Consider the following 18,204-nt stretch of genomic DNA (forward strand, 5'->3'; position numbering starts at 1 on the left):
AACACTCTACCCCCTGCCCCCCAATAAGAATATACGGCTCATTCTTCTTTTTCCCCTCAATATTTTCTTTTTTCCACTCTCTCAGCCCCTGCTGGTTTTTCAGAGTTGGGACTCCTGTGGTAGGGTGTCTAGCGGTGGGGGTCAAGGCCATCTTAATGCACAAAGGTAAAAGGCATTTAAAAAATGGAGAAATGTTCTCATTTCATTCCAGTTCTCTGAACTAGACAGTTGAAGGGCAGTTTCTGCTTCTCCAGTGAGTAGTACAGGATTCTACGATATTTGCTTTCTGGAGGGAAACATTTAAGCCTCCAATATCCTGCGAGGGGCCCTACGCTCTTTCTGAGAACTCAGTGAAGAGTCCCCGTACATAGAACCCCCTATGGAACACGACTGAACACCTGTCTGGAAGCCTGTGGGGAAACACACGGTGTTACGAACGAACGAATAGTTGCTCTGTGCTTCCTGTGACATCGCGAAGTGGCTGCTAACAGCCCTCCCCGCTCGTGACCTTAGTTCAGGTAAAGCTTTCCCGCCTGGTGGAGGGAGTCGGGCCCAGCGCTCGAGGAAGGAGGTTGAAGAGCCCCGTTTCCAGGGAGAGGACGAGCGGGGCGCAGGGGTGCGAGCGCAGGGTCCCCTCGCCTGGCGGCGGCCGAGGGCCCGGCCGGCGGGCGCCGGGGACGGGCGGGAGCGCGGGCTCCGTGCACTGGGCGCCGTGGCGGGGCGACCGCGGAGGGCGGGCTCCGAGCTCTCCTCCGCCGGCCGGCGACGCCCTGCGCGCAGCCGGGGCGCCGGGTGTTTACCTCGCGTCCTAGCAACCGGCGGGCGCGCGGAGCGGCGGGGCACCGGGCGCGGACGGGGCGCTGCAGGTGAGTGCGGCCGCGGGTGGCGCTCCCGGGCCCGGCCCTGCCGCCCGCGCTCGGCCCGCGCTGGGGGTCTGCAGCCGTCGGCGTGGCTCGAGGGACCGGGGCCGCTCTGGGGCCCCGCTTCTGTCCCCCTCGCCGCCTTGCCTTCGCTCGGGTCCGCGATCTGCCCCCTCCTCCCTCCCTCTCCCATCTAGCCGCTGCCTCCCCGCCTCTGCTAGGCCTGGGGACCTCCTGCTCCTTCGCCCCCGCGCCCCACGTCCACCCTGCCCGGACCGCATCTCCTCCCTTATCCGTTCTCTCTACTTCACCGGCCGCCTCCCTGTCTCTCCCTCGCCTTTCTCCTCCGCCCTCGCAGCTTGCCTCCTCTCTCTCTCTCCTGCCTTCGCTGCCTGCCCCTTCCCGCCTGTCCCACACCTCCTCAACCCTGCAAACAGCCGACAGCTCCTTACTCTTGTGCCGGGCCAGGTGGGTGCCATCATCGCGTGTCTTTTTTTTTTTTTTTATTATAATGCTTTTTTTTTTTTTAAAGATTTTATTTTTTTTTCCTTTTTCTCCCCAAAGCCCCCTGGTACATAGTTGTATATTCTTCGTTGTGGGTCCTTCTAGTTGTGGCATGTGGGACGCTGCCTCAGCGTGGTCTGATGAGCAGTGCCATGTCCGCGCCCAGGATTCGAACCAACGAAACACTGGGCTGCCTGCAGCAGAGCGCGTGAACTTAACCACTCGGCCACGGGGCCAGCCCCATCATCGCGTGTCTTTACACAGGTTTTGAGTTTAGTTTGATTCAGAGTCCTGTTCATGTCATTCTGAAATTTTAATTGTTCTGTAGGTCTCACTGAGTAGCTTCATCCTTCGCAGAAAGCCGCGTGTGCACCGACTCCCAGTCGATGTTAGCAGCCGCGTTTCTAGATCTCGGAGTGGAGGCTTCCCTTGCCGTAGCCTATTAAGAATTCGATTTTGCTTCTGCTCAAGTGTTGTAGAAGTTATTCACGAATGGGTTTCATTTTGTCAATGATTCTGGAAGCAAATTCTATTATATCTATTTGATTATTGGCGAAAATGAGTGCAAAGTAATTCTCAATTTACATAAACATGCGCAAAACCTTTTTTCCTTTTAATCGTTAAACTTTTAAAAAATCTTAACTTTACTTCAAAGACATGTATTATGTATTCACAGGTCTTCATTGTAACCACGATTCTTAGGCCAAAACACTCATGGCTTGGCAATGGGTGGAACCTGGGGAGCAGCCTGTGTTGATAAAAAGTGTCAGTTTTGGTATTGCTGCCTCGTTTATGCTGACCATTTTTGAACACCACTCGAATTAGTGGAATAAATGCTGTAGCTTTGGTTCTCTTGGTAAATTAAGAAGCCATCGGAAATTTCTCGTACTTAAGATGAAAAAAACACCGGATTACCCTGTTTTCTTTTTAAAACTCATTCAGTTAGGCCTGCAAAGCACTTCTCTTTTAATTTTTTTCACCTTTTTGTACATGGTCTCCTCTTTGGGATTTTCTTGCAGTTTTTTTCCTCTAATAATATTGTATTTGCCTTCTGGATGGTCATAAGCCCCCCTGAGGGTTTCTTAGGCCTTCTGCTGACCAGCCTTCTCCAACAAAGCCTGTGCATTGCTGCAGCTGCTGGTTTACTAGATGCAGAAAAGCAATTCGAGAGATTCAAATATGTTACACTTACATTTGTATAAAAATTTATCATAATGAAAAGAAGAATTTTTTTGCATTTATTAGCTCTTTTTTAAATGTCTTCTAGGAAGTTGCTATATGGTGTGTTGACTGCCGCAGTCTTATGTAATATATGTAATTTCACATTTTTCTTTAAAAGGGTGCTAGAAGGAAGTGATGTGCACACTATAGCTTTATAAGAGCACCAAAACAGTTGTTACACTTAAGATTAAAAACAAACAGAACTGTCCACCTAAGCCTTTCTGTATAAGATAAAGCTATTTGCACTTATTCTGAGTTTGCACTTATTCTCATAATATTGGGAAACTCAAGAGTGTTGGACATAAACATTAGTCCATGCTTATGTATTTGGAATCTAGCAATAAAAACAAAGCCCTAGAATACTAAAATCAATGCACTGAGCAAATTTGTACCCTAACTGTATAAATTTTATTTCACCAGCACTTTTTTATATAAACATATAAACACTTTTCTATATAATCATATATACATATATATGTGTGTGTGTGTCTATATATATCTCAGTTGTTCTCAACCCTATCTGATCCAATATTTGCTTTTTGGAACAAATATTTTGTAATGCCCGCTTTACTATCCTGAAATCAAAATCACAGGTAATCATCCTACATATGTGTACAGTTTTAAATATCAATAGAGTTCTAACTATAAAATGAAGGAAAACAGTTGTAATAAAATACCAGGATGTAAATGCTCAGGTGCCACTACACTGGAATATATGCTGAAGTAGTCAGATGCTCCAGCGTTACATAGAATTACCGTGACTGCAGGGGCTCCCAGTGCAGGCTGATACAGGTGTTGAAACTTAGATTGTGTGACTAGTATTGCCATCAATGGTGTGGTTCTCCAAAATGCTGAGCACTTGGTAAAGCTCCACATAAAATGGAGTAGGTACGATCCTCCTCTGATTTATATGATTATTGCAATCCTGGAAAATTCAGTGTATATTAACACTGTGAAAAAAATACTTGGTGGTTATTTGTAAAGTGAAGGTAGGTTCTACGTGTGGGTATTATTTACCTGAAGTTTTTCCCTTCCTAGATGCCTGGAGATTGCAGCATAATTCTTCCGTCTGGGGGACTGTCCTGCACATTGCAGGACATCTTGCATTCTTGGTCCTCATCACGAAATGCTGATGATGTCCCCTTCCTATCATTTTGGTAGTGAATTCTCTGTACAATACCTCTGTACTGCCTCTCAGCAGCCAGTACTGCCCCATTGAGAACCACTCATCTGGATGTCCCTGTTACTGGATTTCAAGATGTAATACAGTACAGAAAAATCTTCAAGTCGTTTCTGTAGAATCTTGGTACTTCTGAGCTTTTGTCATAATGATGGAGGAAAAAGCTAATTATATTTTATATTTAACTTTATAACCATTCTTCTGATGTTCTGGAAGAAAGGTTTTAATGATCAGTGTTATTACCAATGAGTAAACAAACAAGTCTAGATTATTTGAAAAAAATCTTAAATGTCCACAGTGAGTTACTGTCAGAACTTCTTTTCTAAGTTGGCACTTATTTAATGTTACAGATATGTTATCTTTTTAAAGATCCTGTTTTAAAGACTAGTTTCTGTTTAGCCAAAGTAAAATTTATTTCATTTGAATTTATTTTAAATTTTAATGCTAGATGCTTTTGATAACCAATTTAGAAAAACAGGCTAAGAGATTCTCATTTGTTCTTACATCTCTCACATTTGCTTTTAAGAAACTTATGGATTACCATAAAATGTTCTGAGCAGGGTATATGGACAGAGAGTACACTATTTGAATTGCTCAAAAATTCTGGTTAATTAGGATCAATATGTGCTATACCAATTTTCAGAAAAAATTATAGTATTTCATATTAATGTTCTTATTCTATTTCTTATTAATGCAGCAGGTACTTCGGGAACACACAGAGCTCTTAGAATCGTGTTCATCAGTCATCATTGGGCAGATGCAGATATGATGACTATAAGAAAGTCAGGATAACAGAATTCAGTTTAATAGCATAATTCTAAACAATGCACGGCCCAGCTCAAAAGAGCATTTCTCACTTAACCTCCAGCCCCAGCAGAGCTGTGAACCAAAGCCTTGATGCCAACCTCCCCGAATTCTTTTTCCCACTCTTGGAGTTTTCTATTTCCGTTTTCTGCCCAGTTCTTTTAATTTTCTCTCTTATGCCCGGGGAAATGAGAAAGAAGTTATTCATTTCAGGGCAGACAGATACTGGAAAATCCTTAGGTCCTAGTCAGTTTTACTTAGGGCTGGCACAGTGAAAAGTAACTATTTTATTGAATTGAAGAGCGATTAGATAATTAAAAAGTCAGTCTCTGAGATTAATAGGCAGAATGTGGGTTGAGTAGTTCTAGCTTAAAATCTTGAAAATGAAAAATGCTCCAGTGAAGAGGTAGATGCCACTGTCTCTTTCTAACTCTTTCTACTCTGGTGCAGTGTATGTGCTGAGCTCGGCTCGAGCAGTAACCGATCCCATGGGCGTGGCGCTGACCAGGTCGGCTCAGTGGACTGCTGCTGGACGTGGGACTAGAACCTTGGAGACTACCCCGCTAAATGAAGCCATATTGAAAGAAATTATTATGTTTGTGGAGAGTTTTATCTATAAATATCCCCAAGAGGCACATTATATTTTTGTAGATCCGCTTGAATGGAAAACAAATTTGAACCCCTCAGCGTTTGAATCAGGTTATAGTGTCAGGTAAGCCAGTTAATTGCTTCTAGAATTTCATGTCTTTATTGCACATATTTTTATCGATCGCTTATAGGTTTGGGACAAGTCTTGTAACCTCTGTGAACCTCAGAAATCCTCTAAACCAGGGATTGCAAACTGAAGGCACTCTGGTGAAATCTGAGGATACTTTGGCCAACACACTATTTATAAAATTTTTAATTTGACTTTCTTTTGAAAAGGGATGCATTCTCCGGGTCACCACACTTTCAACATTTGCTATTTTGTGTCTGGCCTTTCCATTCATCCATACAACCCTTCAGACGCCAGTAGGCATGGGTTTTAGACGTCTGGTAAAGACAGAATCCCTTCTGGCATTTAAATCTGTCAATTCCTGGGGTGGCGGAGGGAGAGTGGTACTCTTATTTTGCTCAATATAAGAAAGCAACTTCTTAACAATTAGCATCGTCCTTAAATGAGAACGTTCCAAATCTGAGATTATAAAAAATCCTGCCTCCACCTCAAATTTGTCTCTTTTGAACATAGCTAAACACTATATATTAATAGAAATTACAAACGTTTATATAAATATGTTATACTTATATATAATATATTATAATTACATATGATAAATATATATAAATTCATATATAAATTTTTTTTTGTCTTGGCCAGCCTCAGTTTATTTTCCACTTCAGGCATTCCGATCCTCTCTTCTACAACCATGTTTCTCTTTGATTTTGCCTATGAACTTTTAAACTCTAACCTCATCCAAAACAATTCCCTAACTAGCCAAAGCTTCCTATAGATGCCTTTTCCGTTTTTTCCCTTTGGGATTATTTCTGAGAATAAACTCAGAGTTTTGTTTTCAGAACTGCAAAGCCCTCCTGGAATGCCTTTCACAAGCTCTTCAGTTCTGCTATCACGGTCTTCCTTCTCTCTGAAGTTTCTGAAATGTTTTTTAATTGTTTTTGTTTCTAACGGTGCCTCTGGTCACTTTCTGCCAAAGTGCTTCGTTGCTCCCACCTAAGTTCGGTGTAGTATCACACATTGTTTTTTCTAACCTTTGAAAGATGAACTCATCTGCAAAATCAATTAAAAACATATGCATTCCTTAGTACAAAGGTGAATTTAAAGCAGGTGTCAGAAGAGTATCGAGACTCTAATAGCTTGCTTCTGGACTAATTTTGTGTTGCAAAGACAAACATGACGTCATCTGCAACTACTTAGGGGGGCTGTTACGTACATGTCGAATGTATCCCTATTTCTCTTTCTCTATCCTTGTCCAATTTCCTTTTGCCTTGTTTCCATTCTTATATCTCTGCACACAATCTTTATGTACGTGTTTCCTCTTACATTTTGAAATTCTGATGCCATGTATGTTTTGAACCAACTACCCCTTGATTGTCTTCCTTCTGTCAAATTTACTGTGCAGCTTTTCTTTGGGCCAACTTTCCTGTCCGGCGTTCTTATTTCTGAACTTTACTGATGATATCTTTGATGCTGGAAGGGATGACAGGGATCAGATAGTAGCTCTTGTTGCACTTGAAGGAAACCACGTCTGTGTGGCTTGATGAAAACCAGATAGGTGCTGGTTGCCCCAAAGAAGGCAGAGGGTACAGCTGAGATTTTGGTAATGATGGAAAATACCAAATGCTTCCATATCCAGGTCTCGACCATACCCCTTGCTCTACCCCCCAAACAAAAGAACTGTCAGCAACCCACAGCCACTTGGTGGTTGCTGCGTTGGGCAGCATAAGAAGTGATGCAAACCAGAGACGTCTTCAATGGCCAGACGAAGGTGTTATTAAAACAACCCTGACTACCTCATTCTTTGCCCTTTGAATCACATGCACTCTTCTTGCTCAGCTGCTGGTCCTTCGTACACCATTTATTCCTTTATTTCGAGAGAGGAGGCTGCTCTTTTTCCAGTCAGGATTCAGATCTGTAAGTCCATGTGGATAGCCAAAGGCATCATGAAGGATTTAAGCTTGGAGTCTCTGGACGTGTTTCAACCAAATAGGAATATCCTTGGATGTTTCAGAATAAAGGTAGATTCTTCTTGGGGATATACATTATCTCAGGCCTCTTTGTTCCAAAACGGGTCAGCTTTATCTACACTGAAAATTTCTTGAAGTACATCAGCTACCCCTTTTTGTTGATCTCCGCAGATATTTTTGGGAATATATTTATACTTGTGGCCTCACATCTCATTTGATGTTGTGCATCTCCAAATGCACTTTCTGTAGAAGTTAATAAAAGTTTGATCAGTCTTCTTCTGAATTAGGCTATTTGGCATCTCACATTGAAACTGATCCTTTAAACACACCCTGAAAAGGTTTTATGTTTCATCAACCGTCTTCTTTGCTTTTGTGCAGATCGTTATTAATTGAATAGATAGGCACTGCACTTTTCACATGTTGCATGATTCATTCTTTTCCTTTAGACTCATTCCCGGTGTACAGCTGTTTATCCTATAATAGCATTTGTCATCATCTCTCCATCTTCAATTTGGAGTGAGGAATATCTCTACTTTCATTTTAATGGAAATCATATGTCTTTTTTATTACCATTTCAATTGCTTTTGTTCTTATCAGTCAGGATAAGATTAATAATCTTCCTGGAACACCTCAGAATGAAGCCCAAATCTGCTGTAAACTAAGGATAAATAACACCACTCAGTAGTGACACCATCTGTTGGTGGTACGGAGAGCTGACGTGCTTTGACTCTCTAGAACGTAGTTCTGGAACTTATAAATTGGATAAGCATTCAGAATCCCTTTGTGAAAATGTTCTTACCTGTTCTTTTCTCTCCTTCTCTGGTAGAACTGTAATTTTTGAACCGTGCCTTCTTTAGTATTGCCTGGTTTTAGTTATGAATCTCACTCTGCTGTGTCTCAGTATTATGTATGAGTTGGGACAAAATTACATGCTGGTGAGAGTTCTGTATGTATGAGAAGTCAGGATGCCGGAGCAATGGCCCTCTCCCCCCAGTAACACACACCTCACGCACAGTTCATACCTTTTTGGTCCTTAATTTTCTGATCGGTATCATGAAGGGCTGAATTTACATGATGTCCGACCTTAAAATTGTATTGTTTTATGAGACAATAATTATCATATATTGGTAAAATTTCTAAGTCATGGTATTAAGATCAGTGGCCATAAGTTGTTTGAGCTCTTTGTTTTTCATCCCTGAGAATTACCAAATAGTTTCTCAGCTATCGCCTTATTTCCTACGTTACTGTTGAGACATACATTTATAGAGAAATTACTATGTTCTGGACACTAAACATAGACATTGAGGGTTAAATAAAGAAGACATTTTCCTGCTCTCTTGCTTGATAGTACAAGCTGAGTACTTTTAGCTCCCTTCCCCAATTCCAGTTTAAAAGTCTCTTGATCAGGTCAGTGGATTTCATTTACAGCGCATTCTTCTTGACCCTCAAGAGGTGGGTGTAGTATTTTTCTTTCAAAGAGCTCTTTCTTCCTGTGTTAGAGACTCTGAGCCCAGAAATGGAAGCCTGCTTTTCAACAATCCTCTCTGTAGCTTGCGTTTTAGTGCCTGTTGCTCTGCTCAGTAAGAGGCCTCGGCTGGTAGGAGCAATGAAGGATGTCACCTGTGCCCTTCAGGTCTCCTGCTTTGCGCTAGGAGTCTCACCTTCTCAAGTTAAGTAGCTTCATATTGTTGGCATTCAGACAGTCTATGACTTAGTCCTATCATCATCCACTTAGCTCGAGTGGCCAGCCCTGATGCAGGCCTTTAAGAAATCTCCTCAATCCTAAGGACATTATTCCAAAAGCTTTATTTTAGAGAAAACATACATTTTGTACATGATGCACATTACTGGCAAGTCTAAAAATATTTTATTAATTCATTTATTCCTCATATATCATTTAATTCATATAACATATATCATATAATTCATTTATGTCCTCATATATTGAAGACCTTCTGTGTGCAGTTACTGTCTGAGGTAGTGGGGATAGAGCAGTGGGCAAGACCTGATAAAAGTCCCTCTGTTAGCTTCCTATTGTTGCTGTAACAAATTACCACACACTTAATGGCTTAAAACAACACTGATTTATTATCTTACAATTCTGGGGGTGAAAAATCTAAAATGAGTCTACAGGGCTAAAATGAGTGTTGGCAGGGCTGTGTTCCTTCTGGGAGCTGAAGGAAAATTCACTCTTGCCTTTTCCAGCTTCTGGAGTCCACATATATCCCTTGGCTTGTCGCTCTGCATTACTCTGACCTCTGTTTCCACTGTCACAGCACCTTCTCTGTCTTCACCCTTCTGCCTGCCTCTTCTAAGGACCCTTTTGACTACATTGGACCCACTTACATATTCCAGAATAGTCTTCCCATCTCAAGAGTGTTAACTTGATCCATCTGCAAAGTCGCTTTTGCCGTGTAAGATAACTGATTCACAGGTTTCAGTGATTAGGACATGGACATTGTGGGGGGAAGCCGTTATTCTGCCTCCCACAGTTTCTATCTTCCTGTTTCTTTTCTAGTGAAATAATGTTAGTAGTAGATAGTATGAGTCTGTTAGATTTTCTTCTTCTGACAAATGGGCAACTTTTTACATCTATTTATCTGCATTACAATTTAAAATATGTTAGTTAGATCAGGTCTTCAGATGTGGACAATTTTGCCAGGGGCATCAGTATGTAATGAAAAACGTAGGCAGTTTAATTAACGTGGTAAGTGGTGGAAGTCTATAGAAATATCACTACCATAAAAACATCTTAATATTTTTTAAATGCCAACCTAAAAAAATCATTAAAATGGACAGAAACTCAAATCTAGGAGACCCAATAATTTCTGATCAGGAAAAGCCTGTTTAGAAAAACTGCTTATTATCCTAACATAAACCAAATTAGGGGGTTTGGAGTGGGAAAATAATCCACAGAGGGGATCTAGTTTGTCTTTTTTTCATTTCTCTTTTGTTCATAAACACAGAGTAGCCACAAAATTTCTAACCACTAATTACTGTAGTGTAAAAATTTTATAACTAAAATAACATTAGAAATTCCCCAAACATGAATGGTTCTGTAGAACCAGTGATATTTTAAAGATTTCAAACACAATGTTAGAAGAATGAAAAGAAAAACTGTGATTGAATTCATGTAGGTATTCAAGAAATTTCTTAAAATTTCTTTCTGGATATATTGTGTTGCTCATTATGGTTGCTAATAAGTTTGGGGATTTGAGGGTCTGAGTGTGGGTGAAAGTGGAAGACAGATGATCTTCTAACAAGAGGTGTTTATATTCTCAGTGTTTTATAATGAGACATGGGAATGAGTTGTCAAAATGTCTTAAATTTAACTTCTGCTGACATCCAGGTGACATTAAACTTTCCAATTTTTTTTTTCATTTTTTAGTGAAACAACAGTCAAATCAGAAGAAGTTGATAAAAATGGAAAGCCTTTGCTCTTTCTCTCTGTTCCACAAATTAAAGTTAGGAGCTTTGGGCAGCTCGCACGCCTGTTACTTATTGCCAAAAATACGAAGCTTCAGGAAGCACAAGCCTGTGTTGAAGGTGATATTTACACTCCAGTCTGTAATTTGAACTTTTTGAAACATAACCTTGGGGGGAATCATTTGTTACAGTCTCTTGAAAAAGTTTTATTACCTAAAGGTAAAAAGTCGTATGTTCAACTTCATAAAAATGTCATTAATTTTCCTTGGCCGAAATGCTATGTTCATATCAAATTTCTACTTTAAAATAAAAGGCCTAATACTTGACCATGAGTAAGCGTCTAGATTTCTAATTTTAGCCTGTGGTTTAAAGAGAGCCTCCTTAGCTTTCGGAGAGACCAGATGCCCGTAGCCTGTAAGGTCCACGTCAGGAGAAGAGATGGATGACCAGGGCCAGCCCCGGAATCCACCCGCCCCCTTGCATACTGCTGTGATGGATGATGATCTGTTTCCTTTGAAATGAGTGTAGGTTCTTCCTTTAGCAGGGATAGTCCATAATAATCTCAGTTTCCATTTGTCTCAGCGCTATTCCATTGTGGACTTCACAGCTTTCTGTGAATAGTTACATTCATTCAGTGGGAAGTACTTTTCCTCTTCATTAAGGATACATAATGCTCTCATTATCATCTAATCATCTAACATGCGAAAGAGGATGTGATTGCCTGCCTGCTATAATTGTCCTCTAAATATGTCTTATGAGTAGAAATACTTACCAGTAGGTAATGACGTCATGTGGGTGTTTTGCTTCTTTGGGATCATGTGACCAGTGGGTCCCAGCATAATGTACCTGAGTTCCACTTGTCATCATTCTTTGCTGCTATCTGTTGCTATGAGGTAGGAATGTGTTCCTTTTTTTTTTTTTTTTAAGGTGTGAACTTTAAGACAGCATCCTCTTTTTATCACTTGCCTACTCTTTCTTATTGGGCTATCTGTACACCAAAGCTGCTTTCCTGAAGAGGGATGAAATCTTGAGAGCACAGCTGAATTCTAGAAGGTGGTTAATAAAGGCATGATTGTTCATTAAATTCAACGTAATATATAAACTTAGTACATAGATTGCTCTTTATCTAGTTTGGCTAAAAATGTATCCTTTGCTGCATTTTGTCCTTTCTGTGTGAATTCTAGGTACAACTCTTAGTTTTAAGTCCAATTACCCAGCAATTTGGGAGTCAGTTTTATGTCTTTCTCCAGAATTCACCTAGTATCCCTTGTCAGATGACAGCCTTAATGGTGATAAGTTGAGATGCTCACAAGCAGTTGATTCCTGGGCCTCCTTTCTTTGCCCCTGCCTATGCTTGTGCAGTCTTTCCTCAGCCCTGCGCCTTTTATGCTATTTCCTGGTGGAGTGGCCCATGTCCTGCTGGAGAGTTGATGCCGTCTCTGTCCTTCTCTTCATTTCAGTCAGGTCAAGCTTTCTGAATTAGTCCCATAGGCATTTCCCCTTCCCTGTCCAAATGTGTATGTATTTTCATCTTACTTGAATTCCTCCTTTCTAAACAAGATTTAGACCCTTTCTCCCTCATTTTCAACCATATTTTCTTTTACCTTTGCTAAATTCTGTTTTCAGCATCTCTAGGTTCAATTTTCATGTCTACGTCAGACTTGCTGATGAGTCGGTATTTAAGTTTATCACTATAATTTTGATATGTGTGTGAATGCTGGTTAGATTTGTTTTTCCAACACTAAAATCAAAAGGCATTGAGAATATAAGCAGTTTGAACAGGTGGAACACAACTGGCAGTAGATCTGTAGACTGAGGGAAACTGCTACTTTGGAAAGCAGGCATTTATGAGTCCTGAGCACCTGTACACAGGTGTGCACGCAGTTCTAGTGATGATCTTCTGAGGAGACCGGTATTTCTCTATCTTCAAATCAATTCTGAATATGTTAATCAAATGCCTGTTCTGAACAATGGCCCTTGGTCAACTGAAAGAAAAAGAATGTCTTGGCCTTTGTCCTGTTAGGGAGATGACATATATAGATGATATTACAGTTCAAGGCAGAACATCTCAAGAGGTATTAGAAAGTTTCTAAGTACAGTAGAATCTCAGAAGTAGAAATTAATTTTTCTTTTTTGCTGAGGAAGATTCACCCTGAGCTAACATCTATGCCTATTCTTCCTAAATCTTCCTAGATCTTGCCTAAATCTTCCTCTATTTTGTGTGTGGGTCGCCACCATAGCATGGCCACTGAGAAGTGGTATAGCTCCATGCCCCAGAACTGAACCCAGGCTGCCAAAGTGGAGCACACCGAACTTAACCACTAGGCCGTGGGCCAGCCCCCAGTAGAGATTGATTTTAATTGAGTTGATCAGAGAAAGTTTAATGAAAGAAACGCATTTAAGTAGACTTTGAAGGATTTGTTAGTTTTTATGTTTCTTGTCATAGAAGACAAGAGGATCATTTTTATTTATTTACTTTTTTGGGCAGCTAACAGAAATCCCGTTGCAAAAATCCTGGGCTTGGATTATGATACACTGACAGAAGACTCATCTAAAGTAAATATTCTTGATAAAATTATCAAAGAAGATGATCCTGAAATTGATATGAAGATGAAGATTGCCATGCTGCTTAAGCAACTGGATCTGCACCTACTCAATCATTCTCTAAAACATATTTCATTGTGAGTCTTTTTAAAAAAGAAAACTCTAAAAATTAGTTACAAAAAGTGCTTTCAGAGTTTTAGAAAAAACAAAAGAAAAATAAAGTATGGAAGTTATTGCTACTGATTTAACATTAAATTTTATTGGAAGAAAATTTTGGTTTATTGCGTGGATATTTCTAGTTCTAAAAATTAAAATTTGTAGTTAATATGGCTAAAACATTCTAGTGGGGTTGCACCTAATTCTGAAGACATTAAGTAGCCTTGTTATTTTCAAAGTCTCTTAAGACTATTAGATAAATTATTAAATTATAATGCAAATATCACATAGAGTTGCTAAGGTTTAACTTGTTCATTTTTCTAGTCTTTTCTAGTATTATGGTACTAACAAGAAACAAAGTGAATACTTAAATGAGTATATTTAATGTTTCATTAAACACGGGTCGCTAATTTCTTCATGTTTTGACAGTATTATAGGATTATGACATAGCTAAAATTGACTACAATTTTGTTGTTGAATAATTTAATTGCAATTTTAATTGTAAAAAAGATATTGCTCCTGATATAATGGAATGTTTTCAATCGATTCTGTTTTAAAGTACTTCAAATGAATTTCTAAACCTGTGTTTCAGGGAAATACGTTTAAATCCAGGGACTGTTAAGAACGATATAGAGCTGCTTAAACGTTTCTCAGGAAAAGGAGAACACACAGTCTTGGAATATATCGACTATACCTCAGGTTCTCATCTTCTCAGATTCACTTGATGTTATATATATTTTCATAATTATATTTTCAAAATGCTTCAAGAGAATTGAATATTTAAGAAAATGAAAACTTAAAATTTCGTTCATGTTTGTTTTTTTGAGTCCAACCTATTTTATAAAACTCTAAATTGATTGATGATTGGTTTCAGATTATGAATTTTCAAATGGATGTCGAGCCCCCCCTTGGAGACAAGTTCATGGGGAAATTTGTTACGTGCTGGTGAAACCGCATGATGTTGAAACTTTGTGTGTTACTTGTAGCTCAGAAGGAGTATTTTTAAATGGTGTAAGTAATTTTTTAAAAAACTGTATTGACTTTGGTCCTTAGCTTGCTCTCTGTAAATGCAGGCACGTCTCCAGGATTGAATCCCGATGACCATGGAAAATGAAATACTGTTCTGTGGGATTGAAGCAGATCCCTTTGCCATGTGTTTGCTGGGCCAATCCCAGGTTGTCTCAGTATTAGCCCCAGTGTTCCTCATTGCAGGGCGTTAAGTCAGTCTTCTAAGAAATGGCCTTCAAAGGGACCCATTCCACTTTAGAAAATGAAAATCTCTTCAACATAATCAGTTACACAAGTATTAAAGGAAAAAAAAGGCGAAAAAAGCAACACTGAGGTAATTCAGAAGCAATAACTACAGCTTCTGCCCTAAGAGATGAGGGGACACAGAGAAGACGAGGGTTATCACAACGTGCAGGCCTGGAGGAAGTGCCCCATGAGGCTGGGTCCCAGAATTCTGGGCAGGGGGCGCGGCCCAGCTGTGCTGGTCCCTTAGGATCCCAGAGGAGGGCCCTTGCAGATCTGGGACTTAGACCTCTGAAGAATAGACCCTGCTTGCCTTAGTGAAGGTCCCTTAGGAGCTCAGAGGAGGGGCCCCCGCAGAACTGGGACCCACACCTCTGAGGAATGGTCATTTCCAGGCTCTGCCGGTCCCCTCGGAGCACAGGTGACCTCTATGAAAGTGGGACCCAGACCTCTGAGGAGGGGCGCTGGCCAGTTAGTGTTGGTACCTCAGGAGCTCAGAGGAGGATCTTTGTGGAACTGGCAGAGCTGAGACCCAGACCTTTGAAGATGGAGCCCCGGTCGGCTGATGATGGTATTTCTGAGGGGGCCCGATGAGCCTGGTTCTGGGACTACAGGGAAAACCCCCCCTGGAAATTGGAACCAACTGTTGCTACTGGAAGCAACTGCCACTGCCAGGGGTGAGGGGCCGTTGCTGGGGCGACTCTAACAGGAACAGTGGACAAACAGGAGGGAGCATGTCCCTTCTCCCTCTTCTAGCCTTTCAGTCTTCCTTTCAGTTCCTGCTGGCGGAAGCCCACCTAACCTGGCAAAGGAGAAACACGGTTTTGCAGATTCCCAGCCCAAGTATCACAAAGCAGAGCGTGGATGGGTGGGCTTCGAGCTGAGAGATACGGCACATAGCCTTCTGAATCTTCCGTATTAAAACACTTTTAGTCTCATACCTGTTCACCAAACCTCCAGAAGGAGCTCAGCCTGCTCCTCTGCAACGCTCTGTCCTTGGAGTCTCCAATGTAAATTTGAGACTCACAAGCAAAATTCTGCAGGGAGGACCCGAATCCTTAATGGGGACCCAGCTATCACAGGGCACTGCTTGGACAATTGTCACACCGTGGCTTGGGTTGGTATCAAAATGCTGGTGCCACTTTCTTGAGATTACTCCTAGGCACCTCTTCTGACATGCCTCCTGATGCTTTTCTCATCAGCATGACACCCAGCTTATTTCTGCATAGAGCAGGGGGACAGCCAAAGTAGGATTTCACTTTTGCTTTTTTTTGATACTTTAGAAAAGTGAAATCTCCAGCCAGCAAATAAGAGACTAAAGAAAAGGAATGATTTTCTTTGACCTTCGAAGGTGGGTCAAGGAGCCTTTCAAAAGTTATTGATCCATATATAAATTTATTTGATGTTATCGATCCACATATAAATTTATTTGATGTGGGAACATCAAAGTAGTCCTCTCAATTTAAAAAAATGAAAGACAAGGAACGTGAAACTATTCAGCAATTACAACAAAGTGATAACACTGCAGTTCTATGTGTGTAATATATGTGTGTGTGTGTGTGTGTGTGTGTGTGTGTACAGTTATATAACACGCTCCAGTTATCTATGTTTATGTATGTATATATTTGGTTGAGGGAGAAGATTGGGAACAGAAGGGAAAGAGAAAAGAAGGAAGAGAGAGGCCGAGGACGAGGGACAGATGGCAGTGTAGAGATCATTACCCTAGAAAATAAGCCTCGAGCGACTGGGCTGCACACAGAACAGTAGCAGAGTGTGACAAAGAGAAACAGGTTTTTCTGTGGTGACATTCTGATCTTGAGGCCTTTTGTGACTTCATCAAAGGCTCTTGAAGTCATAATGCACTGTCACATTGAAGGAATGTAATGGAGGGGAGCTGTCAGTTCTCAGCTCAATAGCAGAGTGCCCTAGGCGCAGAGAGGAGGTACTCAGTAAAGGCTTGCTGAATGAATGAATGAATGAATGAATGAATGAATGACATTGTTAGGGGGGAAGGGTTTTGCCTATACATTTCATGTATAAAGACTACCACATGGATCCTTTAGAGAAGAAAACAATACATGTGCTTGGGTTGTGGTGTATTGATCGGGGTCTTACATTGCTAGTGAATTAATAATACCACCAACCTTTTTCTCCCAAAGGGCAAAACAGAAGATGAGGGGGAAATTAATTATGAGAGAAAAGGTGCAGTTTATAAAGACCTTGTCACATTTTTAAAAGAAAAATCAGCAAAATTTTCAGAAAACATGTCTAAACAGGTAAGTTTTGTAGTCTCTTAAAGTTTCATAACATATTACTGGATTACAACTTCTATAGTATACAAAAAAGCATAATTCTGCCTATTAGGCACTGCTTTTAATAGACTATTTTTCGTGATATAAGATTAAGTTATAATAATAATATAAGTAATATACATTAAAATTAATGAACTATTTCCTAATTGTAAATATTACATGGAAATGTAATACTTTAAGATTGTTTCTGATTTTCTTTACACAATAGGCATAATATTTCAAATTGCTTTTTAAATAGGACGTTTTCATCTTCCCTTATGAGTAAATAACACTAAGAACAAGGGACTCAGGCCTGTTAATGAAGCCTAGACGTTTCAATTGTATTTATCCTATCTGGGCATCCCATGATTACTACCGAATTGGATTGTCTTAATGAGTGTGTCAGCTGCATGTGCACAAGGACTGTGCTTGTTTTGTGTCTTTCATGGTCTTTGAAATAGTGCTGGACAGAGAAATCAGCCAATGTGGTATTTAATGAAGTACAATGTTGGTTGAAGCTGATGTGGGTAAGAAATGATATGCAAGAAATGTGATGCCCTTAAGCTCCCGCCTCCTTCTTGACTGGGTGTCAGTTCCACAGGCCCCATTTGGGATAATTTGTGAGGTCTTCTTTCTGTCCCCGCTGCTTCTTGAGTACTCCAGTTTTTTGCTAGACTGATGCAGCTCTTGTCTTGGTACTTCTCTTTGTCATCATCCTGTGAATTCTTTTTGTTTCCTGGTGTTTGATCACCTGTTTCCCAGACTCTGGTTTTCCTTTGTTGTTATTATTGTAGCAAAATATATTCACAAAATTCTCTATTTTAACCATTTTAAGTGTATCTTTCAGCGGCATTGATTACATTCACAATGTTGTGCAACCATTGCTCCTGTCTATTTCCAGATCTCTTTCATCATCCCAAACTAAAACTCTGTACCCATTAAACAATAACTCCCCATTCCTCTTCCCCTTGCTCCTGGTAAACTCTAATCTACTTTCTGTCTCTATGAATTTCCCTATTCTAGATATTTTAGATAAGTGGAATCATATGATATTTGTTCTTTTCTGTTGGGCTTATTTCACTTAGCATAATCTTTTCATGGTTCATCCATGTTGTAGCATGTGTCAGAACTTCATTCATTTTTATGGCTGAATAGTATTTCATTTACATATATACTACATTTTGTTTATCCATTCATCTACTGATGGACACTTGAGTTGTTTCCACCTTTTGGTTATTTTGAAAAATGTTATGAATATTGACACAGGTATATGTTTGAGTCCCTG

At 40.3% G+C, this 18,204-nt stretch overlaps 1 protein-coding gene across 12 annotated transcripts in view; it reads left to right on the top strand.

Annotated features, from left to right (window-relative positions):
* Positions 1-372: 372 nt before the first annotated feature.
* The window catches only part of ODAD2 (outer dynein arm docking complex subunit 2), a 186,821-nt gene continuing 168,989 nt past the window's right edge, over positions 373-18,204 (top strand). For 2 of the 12 annotated variants that reach the window (XM_070600845.1, XM_070600848.1), the window contains exons 1-7: positions 373-518; positions 5,020-5,281; positions 10,640-10,797; positions 13,166-13,358; positions 13,970-14,076; positions 14,252-14,388; positions 16,788-16,904. In XM_070600845.1, coding sequence (XP_070456946.1) covers positions 5,058-5,281; positions 10,640-10,797; positions 13,166-13,358; positions 13,970-14,076; positions 14,252-14,388; positions 16,788-16,904 — 936 coding nt within the window. In that variant the 5' untranslated portion in view covers positions 373-518; positions 5,020-5,057. Of the gene's footprint in view, positions 519-697; positions 1,329-5,019; positions 5,282-10,639; positions 10,798-13,165; positions 13,359-13,969; positions 14,077-14,251; positions 14,389-14,841; positions 15,200-15,263; positions 15,980-16,272; positions 16,571-16,787; positions 16,905-18,204 lie in introns of those variants that run through there. The other 10 variants (XM_070600846.1, XM_070600849.1, XM_070600844.1 and 7 more) reach the window with 9 other exon arrangements.

The sequence above is a fragment of the Equus przewalskii genome, chromosome 30 (genome assembly GCF_037783145.1).
Source record: "Equus przewalskii isolate Varuska chromosome 30, EquPr2, whole genome shotgun sequence".
Lineage (NCBI taxonomy): Eukaryota > Metazoa > Chordata > Mammalia > Perissodactyla > Equidae > Equus > Equus przewalskii.